We start from the raw sequence: 26,857 nt of genomic DNA, 5'->3' as shown, positions 1-26,857 counted from the left end.
TCAATATGATAATAATCAATATAATGTCAAATAATACTGAGCTTTAGCTGGCACCATGTCCCTTGATTAACCAAGTGGGATTCATTCATCTGCTTTGGGGAAGAATGGCCCAACTAGAATGATTCGGTAGAGGAGAACCTGGTGCACAGACACGTACTTGAAAAAATCTATCTAAAATAAACTAAGCAAACTGCAACTAATAGTTTCATGAAGAAACTTACTTTGCTGAGAGTAATTGCACAAGGTGCGGCTGGAGAACATGAGATTCGCAGATCAGCTTCAAAATTGCCAGAGCATTTATTCGCCGTTCCACGGGGTCTACAACATTGTTATTGTTGACATTGTTGGAGGGGGTTGATGAAGTATTGAATGGTGGAGTCCCCGATGAGGTTTTGTTAGCACCAAGAAGACTGTCTTCGTCCCCACTTGTGGTATCCACCATTTCGTTGGTTGGCCAGAGTGACGGGATGTTGTCTTCCAAATTTGATTGGAGCGCTGAGGCGCCAGAGCTGGCATTGTCGCTACTTCTACCTCGATCTGTAATTTACAAAAGGGAGCAAGAATGAGGATTGGAAGAGAAAAAAATATCCGGTATTTTACATATTTCGTAATTCATTGCAGATTTTATGATTAAAAAAAAGAAGAGCATGAAAATTATTTGAACAGCTGCATAATCAGTACTCAAAAAATCCCAGCACAGGACGTTGAACAATTTTGATGCTGTTTTTTACTGATTTCGATGCTACTATAATTGCACTTCTTTAGGGTTTATTAACATGGCTTAGAACATAAATTAGGATTTTCTAACTTGGCATATGCAGCTTTTTCTCTTTGTGTGCATACATTAGGTCTGAAAACATTTTTTTCAGAGTGAAAGGGTTTTTAATTTGGTACATTCCAAGGAATGACTAAAGTTTTACATTTCATTAACCTGTAAAAAATGAAAAAATACGAACAAACTGGCAACTTTTAGAAACGTTGATAAACTAACTTACCCATTCTCACAGCGACTGATGCTCTTCGCATCATTTCACGGAGACTGACAGATCGTGAGCCTAGAGCGTTGGTAATGACATTTATTGACTCGAGCCCGCTAGAAGGCGTTGAGCTATCTGCTGAAAAGAGAAAGAGATCACTTATAGCTGAGTGAGGCAGGAGGTAATGAAGGTAAAAAATTGTATTACATCTATCAGAATGCTTAATAGGTAACTTATCTAGGGGTCCATTAGTCAGTAAACCTGAGGACTGTTGAGCAGAGGATTTTGGGAGGTGGTCAGAGTGAAGGGAAACCCATGTGTGCGGTGGAGACTTTATATTATGCACATCATATTTTACTTTACAGGTGACTCTCCAGACACACTTGAGCTGGATCCCAAACTCAAAGGTGCCGGTAAGTCAGATGAACGAGAGAGAGAGAGAGAGAGCCCGCTGGAACAGACAGTGCTTCCTTCATAAAGACGAGCACTAGGTCCCGCTCAATGCCAGAGATGTCAAACGAGGAGTACGACCAACAAACTATCAACATCAGCCGTTCTGCTGACATGCCTCATCTTGCTTGAAATCACTGACAATAAAAGTGTCACGACAGGACAAAAGGTGAACCCTGCCTTTTTTCGGGGATGAAATTAATTCAATTTTCCTAGACATAGAATTAATGAGAAACTGGATTCTTCAGGAGTAGGGATGAAAAATGAAAGTATGTAACTCACCTGTTTCGTTTTCTTTATTAGATGTGGGCATGCACATTGAAACACACGCATGAATTATATTTCGGTTTCCATCACACCGTTCATTCAGAATTGTTTTGATAGTATTTTCATTCTCTGCAACAAAAACGACAGTACCAAAATAAACTTCCCAAGTTTCACCAAGTTATAAGTTACAGACAAGTGCAAAGAAAAACTCACTTAAGATTTTAAAAACAGCAACCACTGAGGGTAAAAGCTGAGATCAGAAAAAAAAATTTAACGCTTCCCGAATTATATCACCGATTGCAGTGTCAAGGCTCAACTCATAGAAGCACGAGGAGCCACTGAACATCTCCAATCTTTCAGATTCGGCCTAAGTTCATCATTTCTCATGTTAAAATTTTAGGTAAAATCATCTAACAACTAGGACAAAACCAATGTGGCCTTCACATGTTTACTACCAAGCAAAACTGAGAAAGTCAGCTTAAAAAATTGGATGGTATTCAGAGGAAATTGAGAAAATTGCAACATCACTGGTGGCGACGAACAGCATAGGAAATAAGCATATTAAGGGCATGTAATTAAACTGACTAGAAGGATAAAATAATCTTCAGAAAACTTACTGTCAACTTCCAATTGTTGAATCACAGATTTGACATTATCTATCTGACACCGCAGTATGTGAGACATAAGGACAGTGGTATCAATGGCAAGAATGATCAGAGCTGCTTGATTCTTCATGTCCGAGGACTGAACACTAGATAATGCATGGGTGCCAGCACCAACACATTTAATTGCTGGCAAGTCAAGCCACTGGGCATCTCTCATCGAGTCTAATGAGTCCTTTGCCAGCGGTAATATGTTTGAGTTTCCATCTCGCAGTATGAACACACTATCAGTACTCTGTAAGAAAGAATAGAATGTAAGTAAAGAGAAACGTGAGACGGAAAATACAACAAAATAAGACGGAAAAATGATAGGAGAGCTTAAACAAGAGAATCTTGAAACTTCTTGCTTTGCCACAATAGAATTACCAATCTTAGTTCAAAAGTTTCCTAAAGTTTGAAAGATACACCTACTTCAGCATAGCTCCCCTTTATTTTTAGATTATAGACATAGTGCCATTTTCAAGCTGTCATTTTGATGAACTTTGCTTTTTTGAAAATTTAACATCAAATTCTTATTCTTCATTCCAAAATAGCCGCTGATGCCTGGTTCCAGGCAGATTCATCAGCAAAAAACTAAGATGTCAATTTTGAACTATCACTAGCCACCATTTTGGAACAGTTTTAGGTAATGATGTAGGGTTTGCTCAAAAAAGTTTCTTCTTGAGCTCTTTCATAAAAAGTATCACACGTAGTGAGGAGCATTCCCCAAATTTCAAATCTCTACCTCAATTAGATGAAAAGTTAGTGGAGCGGGGGGACTTTTCTAACATCCTGTGTAACTTTAACTACCTTTGTTTATCATTCAAATATCATTAAAAAATTGTGCAAGAAGTCGGAAACTTCGCAAAAACATTCTATAAAATTTGAAAATTAAAAATAAAAATTTATTTGTAAAATGGCTTATATCAACATCTGCCACTGCTACAGATATCGACGGTGTAAGTCGGCAATCACATAACTCGGTTTGCAACGTCGCAGACTTCCTGTCGTATCTTATTTTTTAAACGGAAAACCACTCAACGACAATTCTTTAAAACTGCCATGATTTTTCTTCTCTGTGGGAAGAAAATTCTGCAAAAACTTCAAGGAATGATGTCAATTTGATCTCCTTTAAAAAAATAACATAGAGGCGGAGATTTTCAGACACCGCAAACGAGTTATGTGATTGCCGACTTGCACCGTCGATATGGTCTTAAACGGGTGAAATTTTAACTTACACTTCCTGTTGTGTAGAAAGAGATCTGACTGGAATCCAGGCCCAAGAGGGAGGATGTATCTGAAGGGAATGGGCTGTCTTGCTCGATTTTTCCGTTGGTGACATTGTAGATCATGTAGCTCACCTTGGATCCAGTTTTAACGATGGCATGTACACCTGTAACACAAAATTTTATCCATTTTAAACTTGAAAATTTCCATTATCACTTAATATTTAAACAGCATTGCGTGACTTTAATTAAAATTTTCAACATATTTAGGTTTCCAAGATTGACCTTTGACAATTTTAGCGCACCAAGCGACAAGTTTCACATTTAAGACTGCATAACTCTGTGTACAGCTAAATACAGCACACGAAAACTAGATTTCCACTAAGAATTGTTACATAAAATACTGACAGTTGAGAAGTATAATTTCGCTTGAGTGAGACAATTAGAGTCGAGGATTTGGCGAAACATGATAAAGAAACATACCTTGGCCGTCTACTGCCACCGTGAGAAGCTGTTGGTTTCCAGAATCTGGAATGCTGATTCGCCTTGGAGTGCGTTGGAAACAATCCACAGCTCTGGATGATGTCATATTATTTTTGATAACCTATAAAATATTTGAAAACAAATTATTAGAAATTTGACTTTGAGTAAGAAAGCTGTGTAATTCAACTAAGTTGCAACACAAAATTTATATCACTTCAGTTGGTCTACGTATGGTTCCTGCCAAAATATGCAGTTAGTGGTGTAGAGATGGAATCAGCAGTACAGAGAAAATATCTTTGGGAAAGTTGGGAACTCATTCTTGAGAACAGCTCTGGGTACCAACTTTTGACACTTTACAGGAGTAAACAAGAAGTTCACAAAAAGGTAATGCAGAAAGTCAACAATTATCAGCTCTCCATGAGAAATTTTAACCGAAGACCTCTGAGGAAAAATGTCTTGCTTTGCCATAACTGGACAATATTTAGTTTCAGGTTACGCCATAATTAGAGATTGGAAAATTTTGTTGTTATTTCTTCCTAATTTCTCTGTTATTTTTCACCAATTTCCATGTTATTTTTGCTGATTTCGACATTATTTTTGTAGCGCTTTTTGCATTTGACAGCTTGAAATTAAGCTTTTAATTTGATGTAACGAGCCATGGCTCAGTGTTTCTCTCTCTAGTCCTATTTTACAGAGGCACTGAGGCCGTAGCCAATAATGACCAATGCTCAAAACAACTCTGTAATTCCATATTGCTACATTATACTTTTATACTATTTTTTTGAAAAATAAGCGGGGCAAATTTCGTCTTACATGCACAAATACGTAAATTTCACGAAAATGTACGGGTTTCACAGTTTTCATGGATAAATATTGATGATTTTGCGGATTACGCATAAAATCCGGAAAATCGCCGATTTTGCGTTATTTTGTTTCTCATTTTCGTGATCAGGGGATTGTTATCAGAGCTTCTGCCTGGTTTTCAGATTCCTAAGCACACTGTAAAAATTTTCCTGCAGATTTTTCCATTCTCTGACCATAATTCAAGGTTGGAAATTCAAACATAAACAAACCTGCAATTCATCTTTCCTCAGCAATCGGCAGTCCTGAAGGATGGATATGGTTTCATCATTGAACGCATTTGGGTCTTTCTGCTCTTTATTGGGAGCAGCATCTTTGGCAGGGGCACTCGGATTTGAAGTTGCGCTTGAGAGTTTGACAGCAGCGAAAATGCCATCAATCTTGACGACTCTTCCGATAGGGAGTGTTTTCATGTCATCAATAAATATAACGTCATTCAACGACCATTCTTCTTCATCTTTCTTCTCTGAATCTTCATTGTTGTCTTTTGGAGCGACACGTTTGGGGCGTTCTGGAACGAAAAATTTGAGGACATGAATGAATTTACAGGCAGGTTAACCTACTCAATTCTCAACTGATTGTTAAAGCACATTGCTCAAAATTTGTAATAATAAAAAAAAAAGTCATAAGTCATAAGGTCAGTATGAAGTCAACATAATTAATAATTTTCAATAATTTGGACTTGGCTCACCATTACCAAGTTAAATTTCAACTGAAAAAGGGAATATGTAGATGGATCCCATTGACCATAAAATTATATTTTGGACTAAGGAAAACCAACAATTTCAACAACATTTAAATTGCTCACTTACACATACATTCCGGTTGATTTTATGAAATATTTGACGGATGGATTCCAAAGACGCCTTATACATACAATGAGAGTGAAAGACAAATGCATAAATCTTCATTTTTGACCTTACAAGACTCATATTGCAATTAAATCACATAAAATAGTCGATCAAGATTTTTTTTAAAAACTTCCTGAAAGGACCCCGCACACCTCTTATGGGAAGCTGCACCATGACCGATTGCCTTATGACTTATGTCATTCGATTCTCCTCAAGATGCTGATCAAAAGTTATAATTGCACCAACTTTCTACGATGCACCGTTATCGCAAAAAATCAAAGAGAAGATTCAATTATTTGGTGGTAAAAAGCCAGAAAGATTCCTCATTTCAGTGCTTGATTGACAAGCGGCTGTGTGTCAACAAGGAAATCATGGGACTCCCGCACCGAGTGGCAGTCTTATCTCGGATTCCACACGCCGTTTTGCTCGACCATCCAAATCAGATTCTTGAGGAGCATAAGAACAGGAAAGTCTGAACGTCTACCGGGCGAGTGCGGAGGGAGATAGCCCTGAGTCGGCAGGTACAGATAAGAAGACGGACACGCCCTACGTTTTTTCCTTATATACATCGGGCCTGTCCTCAAATGCTTTGTTCTTTTTTATTCATATTCGCCGAATAGTTGTATCTTCTCTTTGATTTTTTGTGAAAACGGTGCATAGTAGAAAGTTGGCGCAATTATAACTTTTGATCAGCGTCTTGAGGAGAATTGAATTACATGAGTCAATTAGCAATCGGTCATGGTGCAGCTTCCCATAAGAGGTGTGCGGGGTCCTTTCTTTTTTCATGTTTTCAATAATGTTCTCCAAAAATTTGGAGAATTCGAATTTCACTAATAAGAGAACACTACTGTCCAAAATACTGATGAGAACGTAGGAAGGTCCCCTTGAAAAAAGGATATAGCCAATGAGACAAAGACAAGTTAGAGCCGCGATCAGAATTAAAATTGATGTGTTTTCCAATTTCGGCCACAGTCAAGTTAAACTAAGTTAGTCTTTGTTTCATTCAGTCTACATTGCGCGACGTAAGAATAGAAATTCACTTACTGTGCGATGTGCTTGGGGTATCACTGCAGGTGCTTGATGCTGGGGATGGAGGGGGTGGCATATCTAGTCGGTCCGAGTTCTCCTTCTGACTCGGTGTCAGTGATGATTTAGACGCAAGGCTAGCAGCTGTTAGCGAGGACGGACGGCTAGCACCAGCTTCTGGCATACTGCCAGAACTCGGAGAGGATGGGATGGAGCTCTGCGCCAAGGAAGTCGAGAATGAAGGCAAAGTGGTTGGCGATGAGGTTTGAGGAACCGACAGAATTTGGAAACGGCACACGTCGTTCAAATTCCATGCGGCGTTCAACAACTGCCCGACTTTCGGGACACCGTTGGAAATGCAGAAACCTGAAATTAAGATACGCATTGAGGAATTAAATCAAAGACTCGGGAAACATCAAAACCAGTGTAAAACACTTGAGTTTTTATGATTGTAGAAAAATACCTAAGAGTATTTGAGGAGCTATTGAGAGGGTGCTCAGAATCAACCATAATTTTCTTCTATAAAAATAATGTAATTGCTACACTTTGTACTCTGCTCACAATAGAGACTTTTTACTGAACGATTGTTGTTCCTATTGAATTCTTTAATTTTCAGGGTGTCTACTATTACTCAAGTTATTAAAAATCCTTGCTTTTTCAGTACCTTTACGTTGCTATTTCCTTTCTTTTTGAAAAATTCCTTTTGTCGGGGGGATTCTCAAAAATCCTTGCTTTTTCCTTAAACCTCACACAGATTTTTCACAAAGCAAAGGACAGAATGTTTTTTGTATATTTTCTGAAGAAAATTCATTATTGTGTTTTATTTTGCAGGCACTTGATAGATAGTTTTTTCAACAACTAGCATGTATAGTTTTCTCAATTATCTTTCATAATCAATCAATGTACTTCGGAATGGTGGAGTAGAATGATGGAATGACAGGGGAATGAACCGAAAAAACACGAGGAATCCAACTGGAAACTTGATAAATGGAATATGTTAAGAAATTGCATACCCTAAGGAAGTTTTTTTAGAGCTCATTATGAAAATCTTGAATTCACGCAATCTATTCGCACAAAATCCGTACCTTTTCTGTACTTTCATGACGACCTTCTGAAATCTGTGCTTTACCGGTGTATCCATACTTTTTTCATGCAGTAGACACCCTGACTTTTCTCTTTTCTTAAAATAAATGAAGAGAGTGATGATAATTACCAATTGCTTTTGCCTGATACATGGGGCTGTTCTTCATGCAGACTTGACTGCCAACAACAAGTTCTCCATTTGATGATGATGGACGTTGTTTGTGAGACTTGGCACGGAATTTTTCCCACAACTTTTTCCTTTGAGCAAATGGATAGACACCCCTGAAAAAAGCGCAAAGCCATCGATTAGAAATACATAAACCTGTCGAATTAAAACGACAAAAGGGGCTGTGCTTGCTATTCCCGGATGGTAACAACCAAGCGAGCCGGTACCAACATTCCTGTTTCATCTATATTTTCTGAATAGATGGCTGTAACTCATCATCTTTTCACATGGTAAGTTTTTTGTCGATCAGAGCTTGGCACAGATGAGTTGACAGTTTTTGAGAATTGATTATTGTGTGCTGTCTACCAATTAACCTCTTTTCTGCCTGGTGTCAATATGACCATGGCAACCAATCTCAACAGTGCGGCCACGCACTGCAGATCAGGCTCAGATAAGATTTATATCAGTTGACTGGACGTGTTGATCAAATGTGAATGCTTGCCTGACACAAGTTTTATGATCTAGTTTTTACACAAAGAAAAAAAAAGAAAAAAAACCAGCAATAACTTCTGACCGTAACTTTTCTTCATTTTCATTGACAGCTCTAATAAGAAAGCTTGGAGGACTGAGTGAATGGTAGATTAATAAAATGGAGAACTGAAAACTTACCACCAATACAGAGCCCCGGATTCTAAACGGGCTACTGTGTACAAAGAGCAGGTGTGAAGAGACACTATTGGATCAACAGAGAATTCTGTGTAACTTTGTGCTGGATGTTCTAGCTTGCTTGTTGCAGCATGACCTGTGGAGGACACATAGGAATTAATCAAAATAGGATGAGAAATGCCATTTCCGGAAAAACTGACTCAAAGAGAAAACTTTTCGAGTATTTTTATTGATGTTCCACAATATGATTTTGAAATGTGACAACATATTAAGATTTGGTCCGAAAAAAAATGAACAGAGGATTACTTGTCTTCTTCCTATGTTTTCATCAGTACACAATCTAGATTGGTAGGAATGCTCTAGGGACCACATATCGTGCTCCACAAAACTTGTAGGTAACAACATTTCACTACCTATTCACTAAAACTAACATGACTGTGTCAAATTTTGAGCAATTAAAATAATTAGGGTCTCAACTGATAGCTCAGAATCTGATGACTAAAATGAGACCCGATCATGTATTTAGAATCATTAGTTTTGAAATGGCGGCGTTACTTCACTTATATTTGGCGTAACCTACGTACATTGAATGCAGGGGTGCAGAATCTTATCGAGTTTCAACATAATTTCCCTCTAATTTCAAATCAGAGGACCTTCTCCCTCTTCTATCCTTTGATTTTTAACTTGGGACCCTTAAACATTTTCGCTGCTGCCACATTTGTGAGGGCTTTTTCAAATGTTCACACACCCGGGCGGGCGCGTAATCGGGCATTTTCAGCACCCCTGCATTAAATGTTGACTCGCCATCAATTCAAAAGGGCCAGTATAGGCCTAGATCTTCAAATTTCTTTTGGTAAATGGACTGAACACTTACTTAACAACTCATCAAGCCATGTTGCTACTTTGCCACTTTCAGCAGCAACCGAACACCGGATGGTGCAAGCAGATAAATGAAGAATTTTTTCACTAGCTAGGCCCAGAGGAATAGTTTTGGGATGAAAGGTTTGATTCTGCAAAATGAAAAAGGAAAATTTAGATTACAATGAAAGAAATTGGATGATATTATAGAAAATTCAAGACTTAGTTTTTGTTTCCTTGAAAAATTTGTATTGGTCTGACCAACATTTTGCTGGTTACCTGTTGATTGCTGCACTGTCATGAAAAATAAGAATTTGAAATTACAGACTTGGAAATTTCATTGAGATTTTTTTTTTTTGAAGGAGATCTCAGAATATGACTCATATTTTATTCATCAAATTTTTTCACATTGCAATGAGTTATTGCAAGTAAATACAATCTCTAGTTTATGCAAGAGACTAAAAATTTTTTAAAAAGTAGAACGTCAAACTAGATATGCATGAATGAATTAAACTCTGAAGATTTTTAAGACACTAAAAAGGAAGTAGCATTACTTACTTCTGGATTTCTGTACGGCTCTGGTTCATTCCACTTCCACTGATGTAACTGGCCAGTGGAGGATAAAGCGATCAACTCTGAATAGAGAGATGCAATGGCAACAAATTTAGGGACAGGACTGTAGGGGTTCCTGTAATCTGACCAAAATTCGACATCGTCGGACATCCATAGAGGACTTTGCTGTGCCAACTCTTTCTTTTTACTCTCTGAAACAATAGAGGAAAAAATAAAGTACTTATCAAAGGATGATACTCTTAGTTTGCTAGAGTAATTACAGGAGAACCTGAACTAGGGTTACCAACAAAAAATAATACGGTAAATTTGTCAAGAAAACTTGAGAATCAAGCAAGGTGGAAAATTCCCCTGGAATGCATTTTTCTTTGTTGAATGAAAATCAATGTAAATTTCAATGATGTTTTCTCCTGTAGGTCCAAGAACAGTCCATGACTTCCAGCAGAGTCCCAGCAATAGAATTACTTCGCTATTTTTCCGGTAAAGACTCAATGAAAGACCTAAAATTTCCTAATGCAAGACAGTAAGTAAATTATTTATTAATTTTTCTTCAGACGTTACTGGTTCTTAAGAAATCCCCAGACACTTTCTTCTAACGCACCTTGTTACAGTCCTCGCCACAAAACCTGTCAGAGTTTAGTCATGACAGAATTTTTCTTGCAATGAAGCTGATGCAAATCTGTAGATAGTAAGAATATAACTGCTTTTTGCAGAATCCAATGATTGCTGATCAAAAGAGAAACATTGAAACTTAATTTCCTTTGTTTTCCAGATGAATTACCTGAGTCTTTGTCCCAGCTAGAGTCTCGAAGAGCCGTCTCTAACCACCGTCTTGGTCCGAAGTACTGACTTCCGCGCCACCGAGAAAAGTGCTCTCGCACATGGTCTCGATCCCTATCTCTGTCCCGATCTGAACGATCTGCACCATCTCCACGATCCCGTTCACTTGTGCTTCCGAGCCTGCGAGAACTGCTTGAGCTTCCTCTTCTATCACAAAATACAAGCGTAGTGTCATTTAAGGTAAAATTTATAATACAAATCATTGCTTTATTCAGAAGAAAGAAATTGATAAAATATGAAAAATAAACTGCATTTGCCTTCAGGTCATGCAGATTCGAAGAGAAGGTTTTTCATATCTGCCTAGGTGTAAGAAGATAAAAAAAATTGAGTCATGGAATTAACAGCAAACTTTTTCATTCACACCTGTTCCTTTTTTTGCAACTCACTCTCTCTCTTTTTTAATAACCTGAACTCATGAAAGACTAGGAGATACAAGAAGACTTTAATCTCTCATTTTTGTCAGTTCTCCTTGAGATGGCAGGTATTTCTTCATATCATTAAAATTAATTGTAAATGATGAGTTTAAATACTTACAGGTTCCGCATTGGAGGATAGCCGAACATGTCTTCAGAAAACATTGATTCAGCATCAATGATGACTGAGTGGTCAGGTGTGTGGAAGCCACCATCCAGCAATGAGATGAGGTCCTCCGGGACATACGAGTCCCCTCCATCATCTCCTTCATCCCCTTCTTCATCATCCCGTGATAGAAGGTTGTTAACAGCAAGGTTCACATCTAAATTTGTTCTCTGTAAACAGGGGTTTTTTGGCGTTAGGTTAAGATTGACAAGCAAAAATTCTGATACTTTTTGGTTTCATATGATAATTCCTAAAAGTTTCTCGCCTGATTTGATTATTGACAGAGACTAAGACTTTTAAGAGTTTTCTTTCAGCTTGAAAAATTCTAATTTTTTCAAGCTGATGGTAGTTCTTGATGTTTCCTAATTTTCTGTAAACTACTATGTTCAAATCTTGTGGAGGAATCAAAGCTTCAATCAGATTTGCCACCAAATCCAAAAAATGAAATTCCCTGACATTTTCCTGATACATTTTGGTGAAATTCCCTGACAATTAAAGATATGGCAGATGGTCAAAAAGACATAAATAGAAATAGTTTTTGGGTACAATTTGTTGTTCGATACGTCAAACCCATTCTAGAGAACAAATAAAGGTGCTTTTCAATTTTGCCCTGACATTTCTGGGTTTGCCCTGACTTTTAAAAATTCCCTGACATTTCCCGGTTTTCCTAGCATTCCCTGATTGTGGCAACCATGTTCTAGTCGTTGCTAAAAAACAGTCTGAAGTTTTTTACACAGAAACACAGATCTGATATAAAAAGAGAGTCAGAATTCCCAAATCTTACCTGAAGTTCTCGCACGATTAAATTTCTGGATTTTCCTTGAAGCACAACTTGCGCTTGAGAGACCAATTCTTCGGGCACATAAACAGGCGCAGGGACCATAGGCCTAGAACTGGCATTGGAGATAGATCCACTACCCATGATGACGCTAGAGGAGGTGCGGGATGTGTTGCTTGGAGTGATACCGCCTCGGACGACGGAGTTAGAGGTACGCATAATACGAGCCCGAGTGCGCGTTAATTGCCGTCCGCCTCCATTACTCGTTGCGCTTCCACTTCCGCCTGCGCCCCCACCTCCTCCTCCTCCGCCACCACCAGACGAGCCTCCACCACCCCCGGAGCCGGGTTTGTGTCTGGAAAAAAAGGAGTGTCTCAGAGCTTGAGAGATTCTACAAACCCGAGAGATGTTTAAGGTGAAAGCAACAAAAATATAGATGCAGCAATGTAAACAAACATAAAAACAAGAAAACAAACACTAGCAAACATAAAAATGGAGGCATAAAAATAAAAAATTAAAGACTCAATGAGCAAATGAGTCACAGAGATGTTAATGTCTCCTGCCAGAAAACCAAACAAATTCTTAAAATCACTCAGTTGAGGAAATCTAGGTGTTAGGTGTGCATTTCCCTGTCTAGAAATTTTCAAAATTTCTGCGAGATTCTTGGGGAAAGGGCTCATCAAAGAATAGGAAATATTAAAGAAAAACTGAAGAGCATATGAGAATAATGCAAACAAAAAACCAAAAATGATGAGAAGGTTAAAAGCACTCATAAGAAATCAACTTTGACAGCACTAGGTGTTATTCAAACCACATATCATTATACCTTGAGATATTGGAAAAAACTTTTTTCACACACGCTAAGAAATTTAAGAATATTTTAGAAAGCAGGAAAGCTATGTTCAAAAATTGGGGGGCAAAAAAACATGTAAAGAAAAAAACTACAGGTTAATTGAAAACCATTAAAATTTTAGCCTCAATAACTTAACTCCACAAGGTACATTAAAAAGCTTCAATTTCCCCCACTCCCGCCTCCAGGGATTCTGAAAGCTCGTTGGAGCAAAAATCAGACCAAACCTTGGCTTCAATTTTTTATCTCTTTCAAAATTAGCGCACTCCTTTAAGACATTAAAAAATCTGAGACACAAAAAGTTTAAGAAATCAGCGCTTCTCTATTTCTGTGTCATTTATCGCTGCCAAAAAAAGGACTTCATAACAAAAACCATCCTCTTGTCACCTGCAAGCCAAGGCTTGCGCGTTTGAGCATTTTCTGCACCCCTGCTGCCCTTACCCCCAAAAATGTTCAACTTGAAATTACTTTCACTCTTCTTTCTTTCAGAAGGCAGTAATATCATAAATACAAATTGAGACGGACTAAAATGACAGTTAAAAATACAAGGAATTTTTAATTGAACTTACTGTTTGTTGGGGTCAGCTTTAGATAAGTCCAAACGATCGGAGATAATGGAAAAAGCAACTCTACAAACACGCCCATCTTCCAACAGTAGAGCGAAATGATTTGGCCCAACTGCAATTTGCTTGACAGCTACCTTCAAACTGCTGAGAGCAGTTGGTATCTGTGAAGTTTGTCCAAATCTATTGAGTCGATCTGATACTTCCTTTAACCTGAAAACCAGAGAGTGATTGAATGAAATAAATTTTGTAGGAGGTAAATTATTTGGTGATTTAATGCATTACATTTTTCACATAATCCTGAAGACATTCATCATTCAAAGGAGATTATAGATTCAGAATTGGAGAGCTACAAACCCTCCAGTGAGTGTCTTGCTCGACTCCAACTTGACTGAGACGAATATTCCTTCACTTTCTTAAAGCACAAGGAAAATATAAACGAAAAAATGAAGTTGTGGAAAAGTGGAATTTGAAATTACTTTCAGTGCTGCCTGGTAGCTTTCTAAGGAATAATATGTGATCAAAAACCACTTCTGGACTTGGTTTAAGATTTAGGCTGATAAGGGGCTGAGCCCTTTACAGTAAGTCAATAATTGAGCGTTAACCCTAAGTGACTTTATTAATAAATTTCATCTTACTGTGTACTTAGAAGAATTTAATTCCAGTATGGATATGGCTGAGAGTAAAAGTACTAGAACTGGGGAAAAAGAGGAATCGACAACTGTCACATTGGAAAATGGCACCATTAAACAGAAATTTATATGCTACCCAATGGGCATACCTAAGTACTGATAATTGATGCACTTCAGGTTGCATTACATTTGTCCATTCTTATCTTTTTCAAGGTCTAATACATAAAAGCATCATCAAGAGAGTAATTTTGCTTTGTAGACTGGCCATTCCAGATTATTGTTGATAACTTAAATTTTTATCACTACATGAAAGCTTGAAGTGGCCTGAATCTAGTACAGCAAGGTAAGAAATAAGTCTCAAGAGAGAGGTCGTTCGTAACTTCAGAGGACCCTGAAAAATGTTCGATCTGAAGCTAGGAACAGGCAATATTATCTACCTCTGAAGGAATAAAGCAGTTGGAAAGGTGGCGTTAGCTGGTGCTTTATATTTGAGGCCCTACCTTTCAATGGACAAAAAGGGTTATTCAGACATTGCTCGTATCAAAAATAAATGATCTGCTAAGGAGACGATTAGGTAGATAAGTAAACTAAACCAGAGAGGCAATCTCTGCCTGATGAAAGCAACTTGAGGCTAGTCACAGGACATCGCTTGGTGATTTGTCATGGCCGATGAAATTGATATTCACTGATGACATCACAGAAAAGCCGCCGAGTGATACGACCTACGAGTAGGTGTTCATACCACTGCAAGCAACTAATATCAATTCGGAGCCGCAAGAAATACAGAAAGAGGCTATAACTTCTGTGAATATAGTGATGAAGTCAATGGGTTTCCTTAGGAGATTTAGGTGACCAAAATGGTGTCTGAAGTTGTGGAACATAGGCCTAACCTTACAATAGGCAGAGATGGATAGAACAGATTCCTGAATAAGTGCGTACCGCAAAAATTCGACGGAAAAATAAATGAGATGATTGAGAAAAGTGCAAGCTGGGTAGTAGACGATCGTCTGGTCAGAATTCTTTGATAAGATAGAAAAATAGAAGGCCTATGATAGTCTGGAATTTTCTCATTCTGATTAGGCCTACTTGAAACTTGGTGAATGAACGATCAAGAAGCCTTACCTGTCATTTACTTGATCGTCGGTGCCAGGAATAGGATGTACCACAAACTGTAGAGAAGACATTTTAGCACAAAGTTATCAAATAAACAGAATAAAATCACTTCAAACACAACTTCATCGTAGAAAATGTCGAGATCGCCATTTTCAAAACCGTTCCCGATTGCATCGAGTGAGCTAATGCACAGACATCACCACAAGACATTCTTCGGTTTTGAAAAGTAGGTAGTAAATTGCGGGAAATTCAAAATTGACCCATATCACTAATTATTCAGATAATGTATTACTTCTTGAACAGCTCAATGGTTCAGTTGTGATGAAAAAACGGCAAATGTCACTTTTAAGCCCATAATTTCTGCAGATATTGATATTAATATGCATTATAATGATATTCGAATTGATGATAGTGTGCTGCATTCAGACGCCCGGCCCAAAAGACCCTGTAGACTCCTATTGGTCGAAACTTACTCTATAGTTTTGTGACAACAAAACAAGTTGGCCCATGTGCTTTTCGCTTTTCCTTAGGTTTCCTAAAAAAAAGTCATCGTGAGGAAGCATGTGATTAATTTTTCTTCATTCGAACGATTTTATTTAAAGAATTATATAAAAATCCAGTTTTTCCTCTTACTTTGCCTGCCTTTTACTGATTTTGACTTTCTTTAGATGGATCAATATTTCAAGTCGTTGATACAGGATACATGCAGGCCGAGTCGTCTCTAAAACAAACCTTTTCTTTTTGTGTAGGTAAGTAATACTTTAATTTGGTTATCTTATGGTAGATCTTTTAGTCTTAAATCACTCTCTAATTTGAGACGAGGTCACATATTTCCAGTCAACAGAAAAGTCAGAAACGGTTGGCTAGTTGCCGATCCCATGCATTCAACATTAAATGTCTCTCACGGGAACATAAATGCCACATTTGTGTGTCTTTTTTCTCAATTCGTAAGAGAGTATTTTGTTACATTAGCTCATGTGTCAGCCACGTTTCGACGAGCATTTCAGCACAGGATGAATGCGTATTTTGCAACTCTAATCACATGATGTGCTTTGATAATCAGTGTCTTGCCACATGCACAATCAACTGAAAACAGGTTCCCCATGACGTAGAATAAGAGTTGTACCATATCCTAATATTTGCATCAGAAGTGACATTTAAATGTTAAACCCTCCTCTTAATGTGAAAAGAAGTGAATTTGTCCCTTTTGAAGGCTCCTTTTCATAGCCTCAACCATTAGATTTGCTTCCAACTACGGTTCACAAATATGCGCAATTTTCAGATAGGGTATTGGTAAAAATCTCGAGTTTGTATGAACTGCCTTCAATGTATGCTGAGTCCATATTCTGTAACTTGCCAAAGTAGTTGCGCATTGAAAGTACTCATAGAAACGTACTTAGCTCAATTCATTTGTAGCTCATCGCACATGGAGGTTGAATCAGATGTCTGAAAATATAGCTGTATTAACTATCTAAAGTCTGTTTATATTCTATTTAATTCTACATTATTTTTTCTGCTATCTTTCAGTACTGTCGAGGAAATTTACGTAATTTTTTCATCCACAATTTAAGTCTCCCTTGTAAAAATGCCTGAATTTGAACGGTCAAACGAAGAAACATCAAAATCAAAGCGGCGAAAATCTTCAAGTTTCTTAGACAATAGCGATGATGAAGCAGCCGATGAATACGTGAAGGTGAGTTAGTTTAAATTTATTGAATTGGACAGACTTTCAGGAAATTTAGTTGAACAGTTCTGAACATCTGAAGTACAAGAGGAAAAAAGGAGTAATGAAACAATCAGCTGCTGCGAAGCTCAATAAAGGATTATTCCACTACCCAGATTAAAATGGCAACTAATCAAAACAGGTGCAATGATTGGATTTTTAGTTGACCCAACCCGGTTTTCTGGTTGATCCAACTGGAATTTTTAGTCAATGCACTTGTTTCAAGCGAGACTGGGATTATAATGGAGCAATAGCAAGGAATTTTAAAGGGTAATGGTGTAACATATCAACTGTAAAATTTTGTATTAATCCCAAAAAGTTCATTAAATAGTTCAAAAATGTACTGCTAAGTGGAGGAAAAGCTGATCACAATGTGACCAATAAAAAGCTGACAGCCGAGAATACTTCCAAAAAATGAATTTACAAAAATGGGTGCCACAGACCCAGTATAAGTCAAATAATTGATGGATCTCAATGTTGTTTCTCTTTCATTCCAGGCCAAACGAAGAAAAAGAGACAATCTTCCTGCAGCAAAGGAAGAGAAACGGAAGTCAAAAGGATTTAAAAAGTCAAAAACTTACAAAGCAGACATTGTAACTGATGTAAAAATAGTTACCAAAGATGATTGCTCATTGTTGAATTATGAGGTAAATTGCAGAAGTCTTTAATTTCATTGTATTTTATTCCATCATTCTTCTCCCGTGCCTTCAGAATCCATTTAGAAAGGGTAGAGCCTCCATTATACTTTCCTCCAGCAATCTTTGCAATGGGTGACTGATAAGGTATGAATTAAATTACCTTACAACATATCGTCCCTTCAGAATTTTACTAAGAAAACAAATCACGCTACAGAAAGTCTGAAAATGTACGCCTAAGCGAGGTATGAAAGTTCACTGATGACATTAGCTAACTAATACAAATATGAATGATGTCTTTTGAATTATCTAACTTCCATTTAATCTTTGTCGAAATACCTGTTAATATCTCATTCAGGAGTTGGTGTCAAAACTTGCTGCTGTTTCATTCCTTTTCTACTTAAAATTTTTGAAGAAAAGCGTGTTCTAGTTAAGACCTTTTCAAGTTGCCCCACTGAATTAGAATGAGGAAGACAAGTTAAAAAAGTTTGTAAAATCTTATGAAAGACTCAAATTTGAGGTGCCGTAGGAAGTGTTTCAACAATCTTCAAGATGTTTTCTCAAAAAAATCGAAGTAAATTAACCCAAAATTGCAAATATTGGCTCAAAAAGATAAGAAACTTTAAAGGGACGTGTTGACCTTTATCACCTTTTAACTGAAAATCCCAGCCAAGAGGTAAAATTATCAGCCTCAAAGAAACCCTCACCAATTTTTAAAGCTTATCTACTTCTAAGATTTTTTCCCGAATCACTGTTCGTATTTTTTATGTTCACGAATGTGTTTTTTCAGGCTGTGTCAGCGGATTTAGTTGTACTTGGGTGTGTGTCTGAAATAACCCCATCTGGAGTTACAATATCATTACCAGGATCAATATTTGCTGTTGCTCCGAAGAGTTTTATTACTCCTCACCGAGTAAGTCCCTCTAATAGTGATAATCTAAACCTTTTAGTAATGGGTCAGTTGTGTCAGTAACAGAATCGTATTTTGATCATTTGAGCTTCTAGACGCGCAAAAAATATCAAGATCCATCAAATCACCCAGTTTCTGCGTCCTTTATCACTACAAACAACACCCTTCAAAAAACGCGCTTTTCCATCTTGGGTTCATCAATTAGTGATACACGCATTTGGGAAAGTTGCTTGACTTAACATACAGATATAACTGAGGTAGAAGAAACCGTGTTGCTGGATGACGCTACGCTTCGTGTTTTTTATCCTCCTGATTTCAAATACACAAATTTTTAAGGAACGTCCTTTTGCTCAGAACGAAGACGTGTACCCTAAACCAAAAAATAATTAAGCTTGCAGATGGCTGTAGCAAAGGGTAAAACCGTAATTGAACAACATTTTGCAATTAGGAACTACAATTTCTGGCTTATCCAGAAAAATACTTATGTGCATAGGGAATACAATGGTATATATGCTGATTCTGAACCAAGACAGAAATTTTAATTCCTAATCTCAAAATGTAGTGCAATTGTTTGTGTGTAAGCACCACTGATAATTAGACTTTTTGAACTTTCAGCTGACTGCTAGAGGACAAAACAAAAGCTCCTAATTATAGGGATGGATCTTTGTAAAATTAAATGAACTTTTTAACCAAAAAAGTGAATAAAAAAAGAAATAATACAATATAAAAGAATAAAATAATGCTGTAGAAAATTAATGAAAATTCTTACTTATTGTTCAGGACATCAATTTGCGAGACATTCTTAGTGAGCGCCAGCTTGTTGTATGCAAGGTCATCTCAAAAAGAGCATCTCTTGATAACACATGGAGAGTTCTAGTTTCTCTTGATCCGGCCAACGTAAATGCCCACATACCTCACTACGGTAACTATGATTATGTTTATGTCTATACTGAAGTTTCTAAAATTTATCTTTCAAAAGGATAATTCTTTAAAATCATTTTACAGGACCTCTTTATTCATGTTCAATTAAGGGGCTTGGATGACAAGCAGCACATGCGCTATTTTTGAAAAAGTCTAGATATCAATAATTCTAACTGAAACTAGTCTTAAAATGTATTCTGTGAAATATTCATCCCTAAGCTCCAATTTTTAAGCATCTAAAAGTGAGTTTGAACTTTCTTTCCGCCCTAAGGCTCCATGTATTTCTGAAACTTAAAAAACGTATTTCCTAAAAATAGCAAAACCTGCATCAATCCCACTTGTCCTCCAAGCCCCTCAATTGTCACCACAGTAGATTTTTTAAGTGACATCAAAATAATCTCTTCTGTATCAATAATAATTCTGTATATTAATAATTCTTATAATGATATTTCTTTCTGTATAATAATTGATAATGGAAGTAACCTTCCCAGCAACTAACTTACTAAATTAATTAGTCATTTATTTATTTAACCTAGTCGTGCAAAGTTAGGAATGAAGGCAGACATAAATTTATGATTTTTGATCACAATTTTTTTAAATGTTTGAAAAAACTTGACTTTAAATATCCCATGAGATGAATTTATACCTACTGGTTTTTTATTGATTTTTGAACCTTTCAATTTTAATTTTTGTTCATATTTCTCAATCTCTTGTTTTCAGCTGTTGATGTGGGTATGTCATTAATGGGAGTCGTTCAAAGTGTTGAAGACCATGGTTATGTGATTGACAGTGGGATAGCGAATCTGCGTACATTCTTATCCACGAAAGCTGCTGAAAATTGGTGTAAAACCCTCAACAAAGGAAAGCCTTTAGGTAAATTTTGTACATTATGGTGGGAAAAACGTTGGAGAGTCAGAGAATTTTTATTCCTGAAATATGTAGACTCCGTAAATTGAAAAGAGAGCTTTGATGATTTAAGGTTTGCAGAAAGTTATTGAAACTTTAATTAGGTCTTGTTCAGGGTTGAAAAGTATCAGATCGTAATAAAAACTCGCCCGAAATCTATTCCGTGGGCTGCAAAAAAATGTTTTTCATCGAAAACTCAAATTCTAGTTCTTTGACTCAGCTTGAGCAAATTCGCCTTAATACATTAAAGTTTTTTCCCCCTCGACTAGAAGTTCTCTTTCTTAATTTTTTCAGCTGTTGGCCAGTTGATTCGGTGTCTTGTATCAAAACGAAGCTCAAACAATAACGCATCTAATGTGGAATTAACAACAGAACTGGATGCTTCAAAACTAGTTATCAATAGTAATGTGAACATCTCTAATGTCTTACCTGGAAGTTTCGTCAACTGTTCTGTCAAAAGGGTAAGATTTATCAATGAAGAACCAACAAATAACTGTCAGATTGTTTCTGATTGTAAATCAATGGCAAGAATGAGATTACATTGATTGATATTGAATTCTGAAAACTCCTGCAGCTTGAGTATAGAATTTAAAAATAATTGCTCGCACGTGATCTCTTGCAAAGAAAATAAATAATACAAGGTGTCTACAATGAAGACTGTCAGAAATTTTAAAAAAAAAATTGTGCAAAAAAAACAATTTATTAGTCATTGTAAAGACTTCAGTCGATATTGACTTTTTGACTTTCAGTTTCATCCCCTTGAAGTACAGTCTGTACAGTTCATTTTTTCAGCGCTTTTGCCACTCTTTAAACAAGTCTAGCTGTTTGATACTTGTTTCCAAAAAACTCTCTTCAGCAGTTTTGGAGTTAAAATGTCCAATTTTGGCAAAATTATGATGAGAAACCGTACTCTTTGTGTATTGGCCCATTATCATTGTATCGGCTCCTTAAATACTTATCATTTTTGTATTTTGTTCAAATTTTAGATTTTATCAGATGGAGTAAAAGTCTCAGCGCAAGGCCTGCGTTGCCCTGCTTTCGTCAATGATCTCCACAGGTCATCAAAAAACAAGAAAAATAAAAACTTAAATGCCCAGTTTCCAGCGGTCATTTTGTATGCTGACACTCTGAAAAACAAAGTTTTGCTCGGATCTCACTCCTGCTTGCAATCACTACAGCTCCCAAAAGCTGAATATCCCAATAAAGCAACTATTGACTCTGCAAAAGTAGAATCAGTTCGGAAAGATGGTGTTGTAGTCAAATTTTTAAAAGATGGTAGATCTCTAAAGGGAGTGATTTCTCTCAGCAGTGCCGAAAAATTAATAACACCAAAGACGCCGGAAACCCAAACTAAAGATACTGCGACAAATGCAACGGACTCAGACTATGCGTCAGATAATTCAATTGAAGATACACCAGCTCCTGAAAAGACACCCTCCCAATCCAATACATTCAATAGATTGCAGAAGAAATTGAAGGCTCTAAAAATTATCCCATGTTGCATTTCAAACTACAGTTACATAGATCAAATCTACCTGTGCTCAGTAAAAAGTGACTTTGAAGAGGCAGATCTGAATTTAGGTGACTTGCGCTTAAAGACGCGGCCAGATTGGCTTGTAGTCGGTCGTAAGTTTTCAGTGACCATTACCAAAGTCACCAGTCAGTTTATTTGCGTAAAGGTGAATGATTTTGATATTATCGGTGTTATACCGACAAGTGAGCTCTCGGATAATCTTGAACTAACATCGTTTCTTTTTCAATCATATTGTGAAGATGATATCATTGAAAAAGCATACTTTTGCTACTTTGATGACAATGTCCCTGTGTTCAGCGTAAAACCTTCGATGATGCAATTTTTCAAAGAAAATGGGGACAAATTGATTAATGGTTGGTCATCAGTTGTCGAAGGAATGCGTATTCCCTGCATTGTTTCTGAAGTCATCGATCGTAGAGTCTCAGGAATTGTTGTCTCAACCCACGTTCCTTCATTTCCTCAAGTCATGGTATTTGATGAGGTAATTATTTTTAGTTTTACATTGAATACTTAACTGTAAAACACAAATAAGATTAGCGTATTCAATGAAATTGAAATGATGAAAAAAGTTTTATCTCATTCTAAGAAATTTTTCTAGCCAAAGAAGATTGTAAATCTTTCTTAGGAATCATCTGTCAGAAAAAGATCATGATATGGCAATCATATTTTCTCAAGCCCGCACAAGCGAAAGAAGGGGAATACTGTGAACATTAGAAAAATCAACTTGCTATGGCATTAAAATTACATATGGCAGCACAGCACTCTTAACCACCATCACAAAGCACTACCGAGGTCGACTGCTGCTTTAAAAACTTAAAATTTAAAACTAAGCTCAAAAGTTACGGCAGACCCAAGCGACCAGCTTGGCAGCTATGCTCATTTAACAGGTCAGTAGCCGATAAACGGAAGGAAACAGATCTTGACCCCGACGAACCTTGTGAAGGCCCTGTCACACGGAAAAGAGCTAAAAAAGCTTAAAATTTCTTCTTGATTTTCTAGGACTTTTGACTATTGTCTGTCATGGCAAAAAATATTGAATACATTTGTTGTTTCAGGTGTAAGCAAAACTAATGTTGTCGCACATGTTCATATGCAACGTTTTTCTAAAAAACTCTTCAAAATCCTAGCAGATTTAAAAGTCACTTTTAACATTCTCCAAACAATTTTAGTATAACCTATAAAAAACCTGGTGCTGTCGAATAACATATTCTACAGCGGTATGATTCTGTCGAATAACGCCATCCTTTTTTTAATCTTTATTTCATTTTAATCCTTTATATTTTTTATATAATTTTAATTAATATTCAAAATTGTGCTTTCATCCTATAGTAATATTCGATGTTTTGCTCATTTAGCCCATTATTTTCTTTTCCAGAATTTGCTCATCTCTGATTTACCAGCAGTGCGACCAGATTCCAAGCAGACAATCCTTAGTTTAGTAACAAAACATGACGAAACAGAGCTTGCCCTTGACTGCCGTTTACACAAAGTTTGGGACTTCAATTTGCTGCAGAGCATTGAATATTTTCTAGAATTTTTAAATGAGATGGCCAGAGTTCAAAGATTAAGCACAGGGACCAGCATCCAGTGTACAGCAAGTAGCAGAAATAGTGATGGATCTTGGAAACTGAACTTCTCAGTCTATACCGGTATTCATGGACATTTGGCCGCAGACTTCTGTGAGGAAAATAAAATCAAAACTGGTACTATTGTCAATGCATCTGTTTTATGGGAAAATCCTGCAGAAAACACAGTGTATGTTTGCAACAAGAATGCAATCAATCCTGAATTAGACCCAACTGCGACGAAAGAGGGGTCAATAGTCCGGTGTAAAATTTTATATAAACATGTAGATTTCAATATTGGGGTTATTGTATCCGATGACAAAAGCTTAAGTGGACAAGCAGTATACGTATTGACCAAGTTGCATCAGAATGACTTTCAAAGAGTGTTGAGTCAGATCAGTGTCAAAGTGGCGGATACCATAGATGTTCAAATTTTAAAGGTAGAAAATAGCTTTATACTCGGCATTCTGACTGATGCTCTAGAGATTATCAAGATGGAATCCAATCGACCTTTAGATACTGTGCTAGACACGGCAATACAAATAGTAAATAAATCTGAAACTGCAAATAAAGGGTCCAAAAAGAAGAAGAAAGTCGATAAGATGGAGGTAGGAGGAAAGAAAAACAAATTGCTCATGATGCTTGATGATATGGTTCAAGATGATAGCGAAGATGATGAAGAAGAAAAGAGGTCACCTAAAGTAAATGGATTGAAAAGTAAGGATAAGAAAGATAAGACCCCAAAACAAGTTTTGGAAACCAGGAAAATGGATCTTGAAGATGACGAAACTATGTGTTTAATTGACTCATCCAAACCAAGAAAATCGATTGAAACCAAGTTGTCGGATACTGGATTTGATTGGAATGCATCTCTGGCAACGCTGCAAGAATCGCTTGCTGGTGATGTCGTGAGCGAGGAAGAAGAAGTTGCTGAGGTTCCAACGAAGAAAAAGAAAAAATTAAGTGCTGCAGAAAGACGAGAATTATCAAAACAAAAAGAAGCAAAAATCAGACAAGCCGAAGAAGAACTATTGAATGCTGAAAAGAATCCCCAGTCAGCAGATCATTTTGATCGGCTACTTCTGGCATCACCCAACGAGTCGGTACTTTGGATCAAATACATGGCATATCATTTACAGGTAAGCTCTTTTGCTTGATTGAACAATTTACACATCATGAGCATGTTAGCGATAAAATCAGCTGGCCATAATTAATGGAGAAAATTTACACTGCTCAATAGGAAACATTTACCCGTGTTAACCAACTTTGAGGCTGTTCAGAAATGCATGGTTAAACATGTCGGTTACAGCGTCAGACAAATCACTTTACTTCAAAATTGAAAAAAAAAAAGAAGGTATAAAAATAAAAGCAAATAATTATCATCACTGCATAAACTTTGGTGCGATTTTTTCTTTCAAGATAATTATTCTCAAATCCTACAACTAAAAAAAGTAATTCTAAATTTTTAAATAAAATGATGGTCAGCTTGAAACAAGGACCAATCAGTAAGACTAATTGTACTTCCGTTTGATGAGCCAATATGCATATTAGCTGTAATTATTCAATAACTCTCTTTCTCCTTTTTTCCAGGGAACTGAAATTGAAAAAGCCAAAAGTGTAGCTAAACGTGCCTTGGAAACCATTAATCATCGAGAAGAGGCTGAACGACTGAATGTTTGGAGTGCCTTGCTGAATCTAGAAAATATGTATGGAACCCCTGAAAGCTTTCAGAAATGTTTTACTGAAGCCCTCCAAACAAATGATGAATGGAGTGTTTACTCCAGGGTGATGCAAATCTATGTCACCTCCAAGAAAATAAAAGAGTTAGAGAAACTAGTGGATTTGGCGACGAAGAAACTTCGGAACTCTTTCGATGTTTATGTTCAGTGTGGAGAATTTTTGTTACAAGTAGGCTCGATAGAGAAGTCACGTAGCATTATGCAGCGGGCTTTGAGTGCTTTGCCGAAAAAGCAACATGTCGATTTAACCGTCAGATTTGCCCACCTTGAAAATCGACTTGGAGATCAGGAAAGGGCACAAACATTATTTGAACATATTTTGACTACATTTCCTAAAAGAATCGATGTTTGGATCTCGTATGTAGATTTGTTAACCAAAGCAAATCGGATTGATCTTGCAAGGTAAGTGCCCTCCAGAATATTTTTTAATAGAACTACCTTAACTTAGTCTTTTTAAAAATAGGAATTCTGTTTTGTCTATGTAAAGCCCTTCAAAAAATCATCATATCATGACTAGCAAGCGCTAAAGTGAATCTATACAAATCATTTTTGTTAAAATTTACCTTTTTCTGAGGCCCTTCTTGGAAAAATTTCTTAGACCTTTCAAAAACAATTAGTCAGAATTTCCTATGAATTTCAAGGAATATCTCCTAGTAATCATTATGACAGTAAAACCTTGCTTCTACAATATACTATGAGATACTTTATAAGAGTTTTGTGAAGTCAAAAGATAAAAGGGCCTACCAGCTACTTGCGAACGCTGTTCAGGACCAATTTTCAATCTCAGTTTGCCTAGGTTGCGGGAAGTTTTCCCAGGACTTCCTCTCACGTTCTGTCTGTCCTACTAACCCTTCTTTTAGAATTCCTGTCTAGTCTGTTTTTTCCTGCTATTCAGTTGCATTTAACTCGCATGGAAAAATATTTCCTTTTCTCCATCCTGTTTGTGTCTTTAAATAAACTCAATAACTTACATCTTTGTGCTTTTGCATTTCAGGCAAGTTATAGAAAGAGGTGTCGCTCAAAAATTGAAACCACAGAAGATGAAGTCTTTGTACAAAAAGTGGCTGAACTTTGAGAAGGAACATGGCACTCCAGAATCAGTTGCTGATGTTAAGGAAGAAATCAAGAAATATGCAGGAGTCAAAGACGAAGATTAGATAGGTTCTTGTGTATATATTGTTTTTTGAAATAAAAATCAGAAAATACCATTCTAACTCCTCTTTTTCTTTCCTCATGCTCATATTACACTACTCTAAAAGAGTCACATGATTCTTTCTCAGAATTTTGATCAGCAAGTAAAATTTTCTGTTCAGGTTCATCACAAAATGTGAGCAAAGCACAAGGAGTACGAGTCATTTTTTAATCAAAGAGAATGAAAATGCATCAACTCGGGAAATTGGAAATTTTCAAGATACATAAAAAATTGTGCAGTAGGTGAGGAAGT

General features: G+C 36.9%; 2 protein-coding genes across 2 annotated transcripts in view; one reads left to right on the top strand and one right to left on the bottom strand.

Annotated features, from left to right (window-relative positions):
• hyd (E3 ubiquitin-protein ligase hyd) overlaps positions 1 to 15,665 on the bottom strand; it is a 36,869-nt gene extending 21,204 nt beyond the window's left edge. Inside the window, 17 exon segments of the mRNA XM_019048872.2 lie at positions 222 to 537; positions 996 to 1,115; positions 1,710 to 1,823; positions 2,312 to 2,591; positions 3,574 to 3,728; positions 4,045 to 4,165; positions 5,118 to 5,416; positions 6,801 to 7,148; positions 7,996 to 8,147; positions 8,701 to 8,833; positions 9,572 to 9,707; positions 10,114 to 10,319; positions 10,907 to 11,112; positions 11,500 to 11,714; positions 12,329 to 12,713; positions 13,742 to 13,948; positions 15,490 to 15,665. Of these exon segments, the coding sequence (XP_018904417.1) occupies positions 222 to 537; positions 996 to 1,115; positions 1,710 to 1,823; positions 2,312 to 2,591; positions 3,574 to 3,728; positions 4,045 to 4,165; positions 5,118 to 5,416; positions 6,801 to 7,148; positions 7,996 to 8,147; positions 8,701 to 8,833; positions 9,572 to 9,707; positions 10,114 to 10,319; positions 10,907 to 11,112; positions 11,500 to 11,714; positions 12,329 to 12,713; positions 13,742 to 13,948; positions 15,490 to 15,551 (3,455 nt within the window). The 5' untranslated portion in view covers positions 15,552 to 15,665.
• Positions 15,666 to 15,957: 292 nt separating this feature from the next.
• Positions 15,958 to 26,627, top strand: Rrp5 (Ribosomal RNA Processing 5). The gene is made up of 11 exons (XM_019048921.2): positions 15,958 to 16,229; positions 17,008 to 17,173; positions 17,701 to 17,850; positions 18,629 to 18,751; positions 19,529 to 19,670; positions 20,390 to 20,542; positions 20,870 to 21,036; positions 21,562 to 22,590; positions 23,485 to 24,813; positions 25,265 to 25,815; positions 26,408 to 26,627. Exons 2-11 carry the CDS (start codon positions 17,066 to 17,068, stop codon positions 26,568 to 26,570), a joined length of 3,915 nt encoding a protein of 1,304 aa, XP_018904466.2. The 5' UTR covers positions 15,958 to 16,229; positions 17,008 to 17,065; the 3' UTR covers positions 26,571 to 26,627.
• The last annotated feature ends 230 nt before the right edge of the window (positions 26,628 to 26,857 follow it).

Source organism: Bemisia tabaci, chromosome 7 (assembly GCF_918797505.1).
Source record: "Bemisia tabaci chromosome 7, PGI_BMITA_v3".
NCBI lineage: Eukaryota > Metazoa > Arthropoda > Insecta > Hemiptera > Aleyrodidae > Bemisia > Bemisia tabaci.
The sequence above is the reverse complement of the archived record's forward strand: the minus strand, read 5'-3'. Positions and strand labels throughout refer to the sequence as shown.

Bases quoted from the DNA above. Each gene is read 5' to 3' on its own strand.
- Rrp5 (XM_019048921.2), top strand. From the start codon at position 17,066: ATGCCTGAATTTGAACGGTCAAACGAAGAAACATCAAAATCAAAGCGG. The intron at 20,543-20,869 runs GTAAATTTTGTA...TAATTTTTTCAG, and splicing joins CAACAAAGGAAAGCCTTTAG to CTGTTGGCCAGTTGATTCGG. The intron at 24,814-25,264 runs GTAAGCTCTTTT...CCTTTTTTCCAG, and splicing joins ACATGGCATATCATTTACAG to GGAACTGAAATTGAAAAAGC.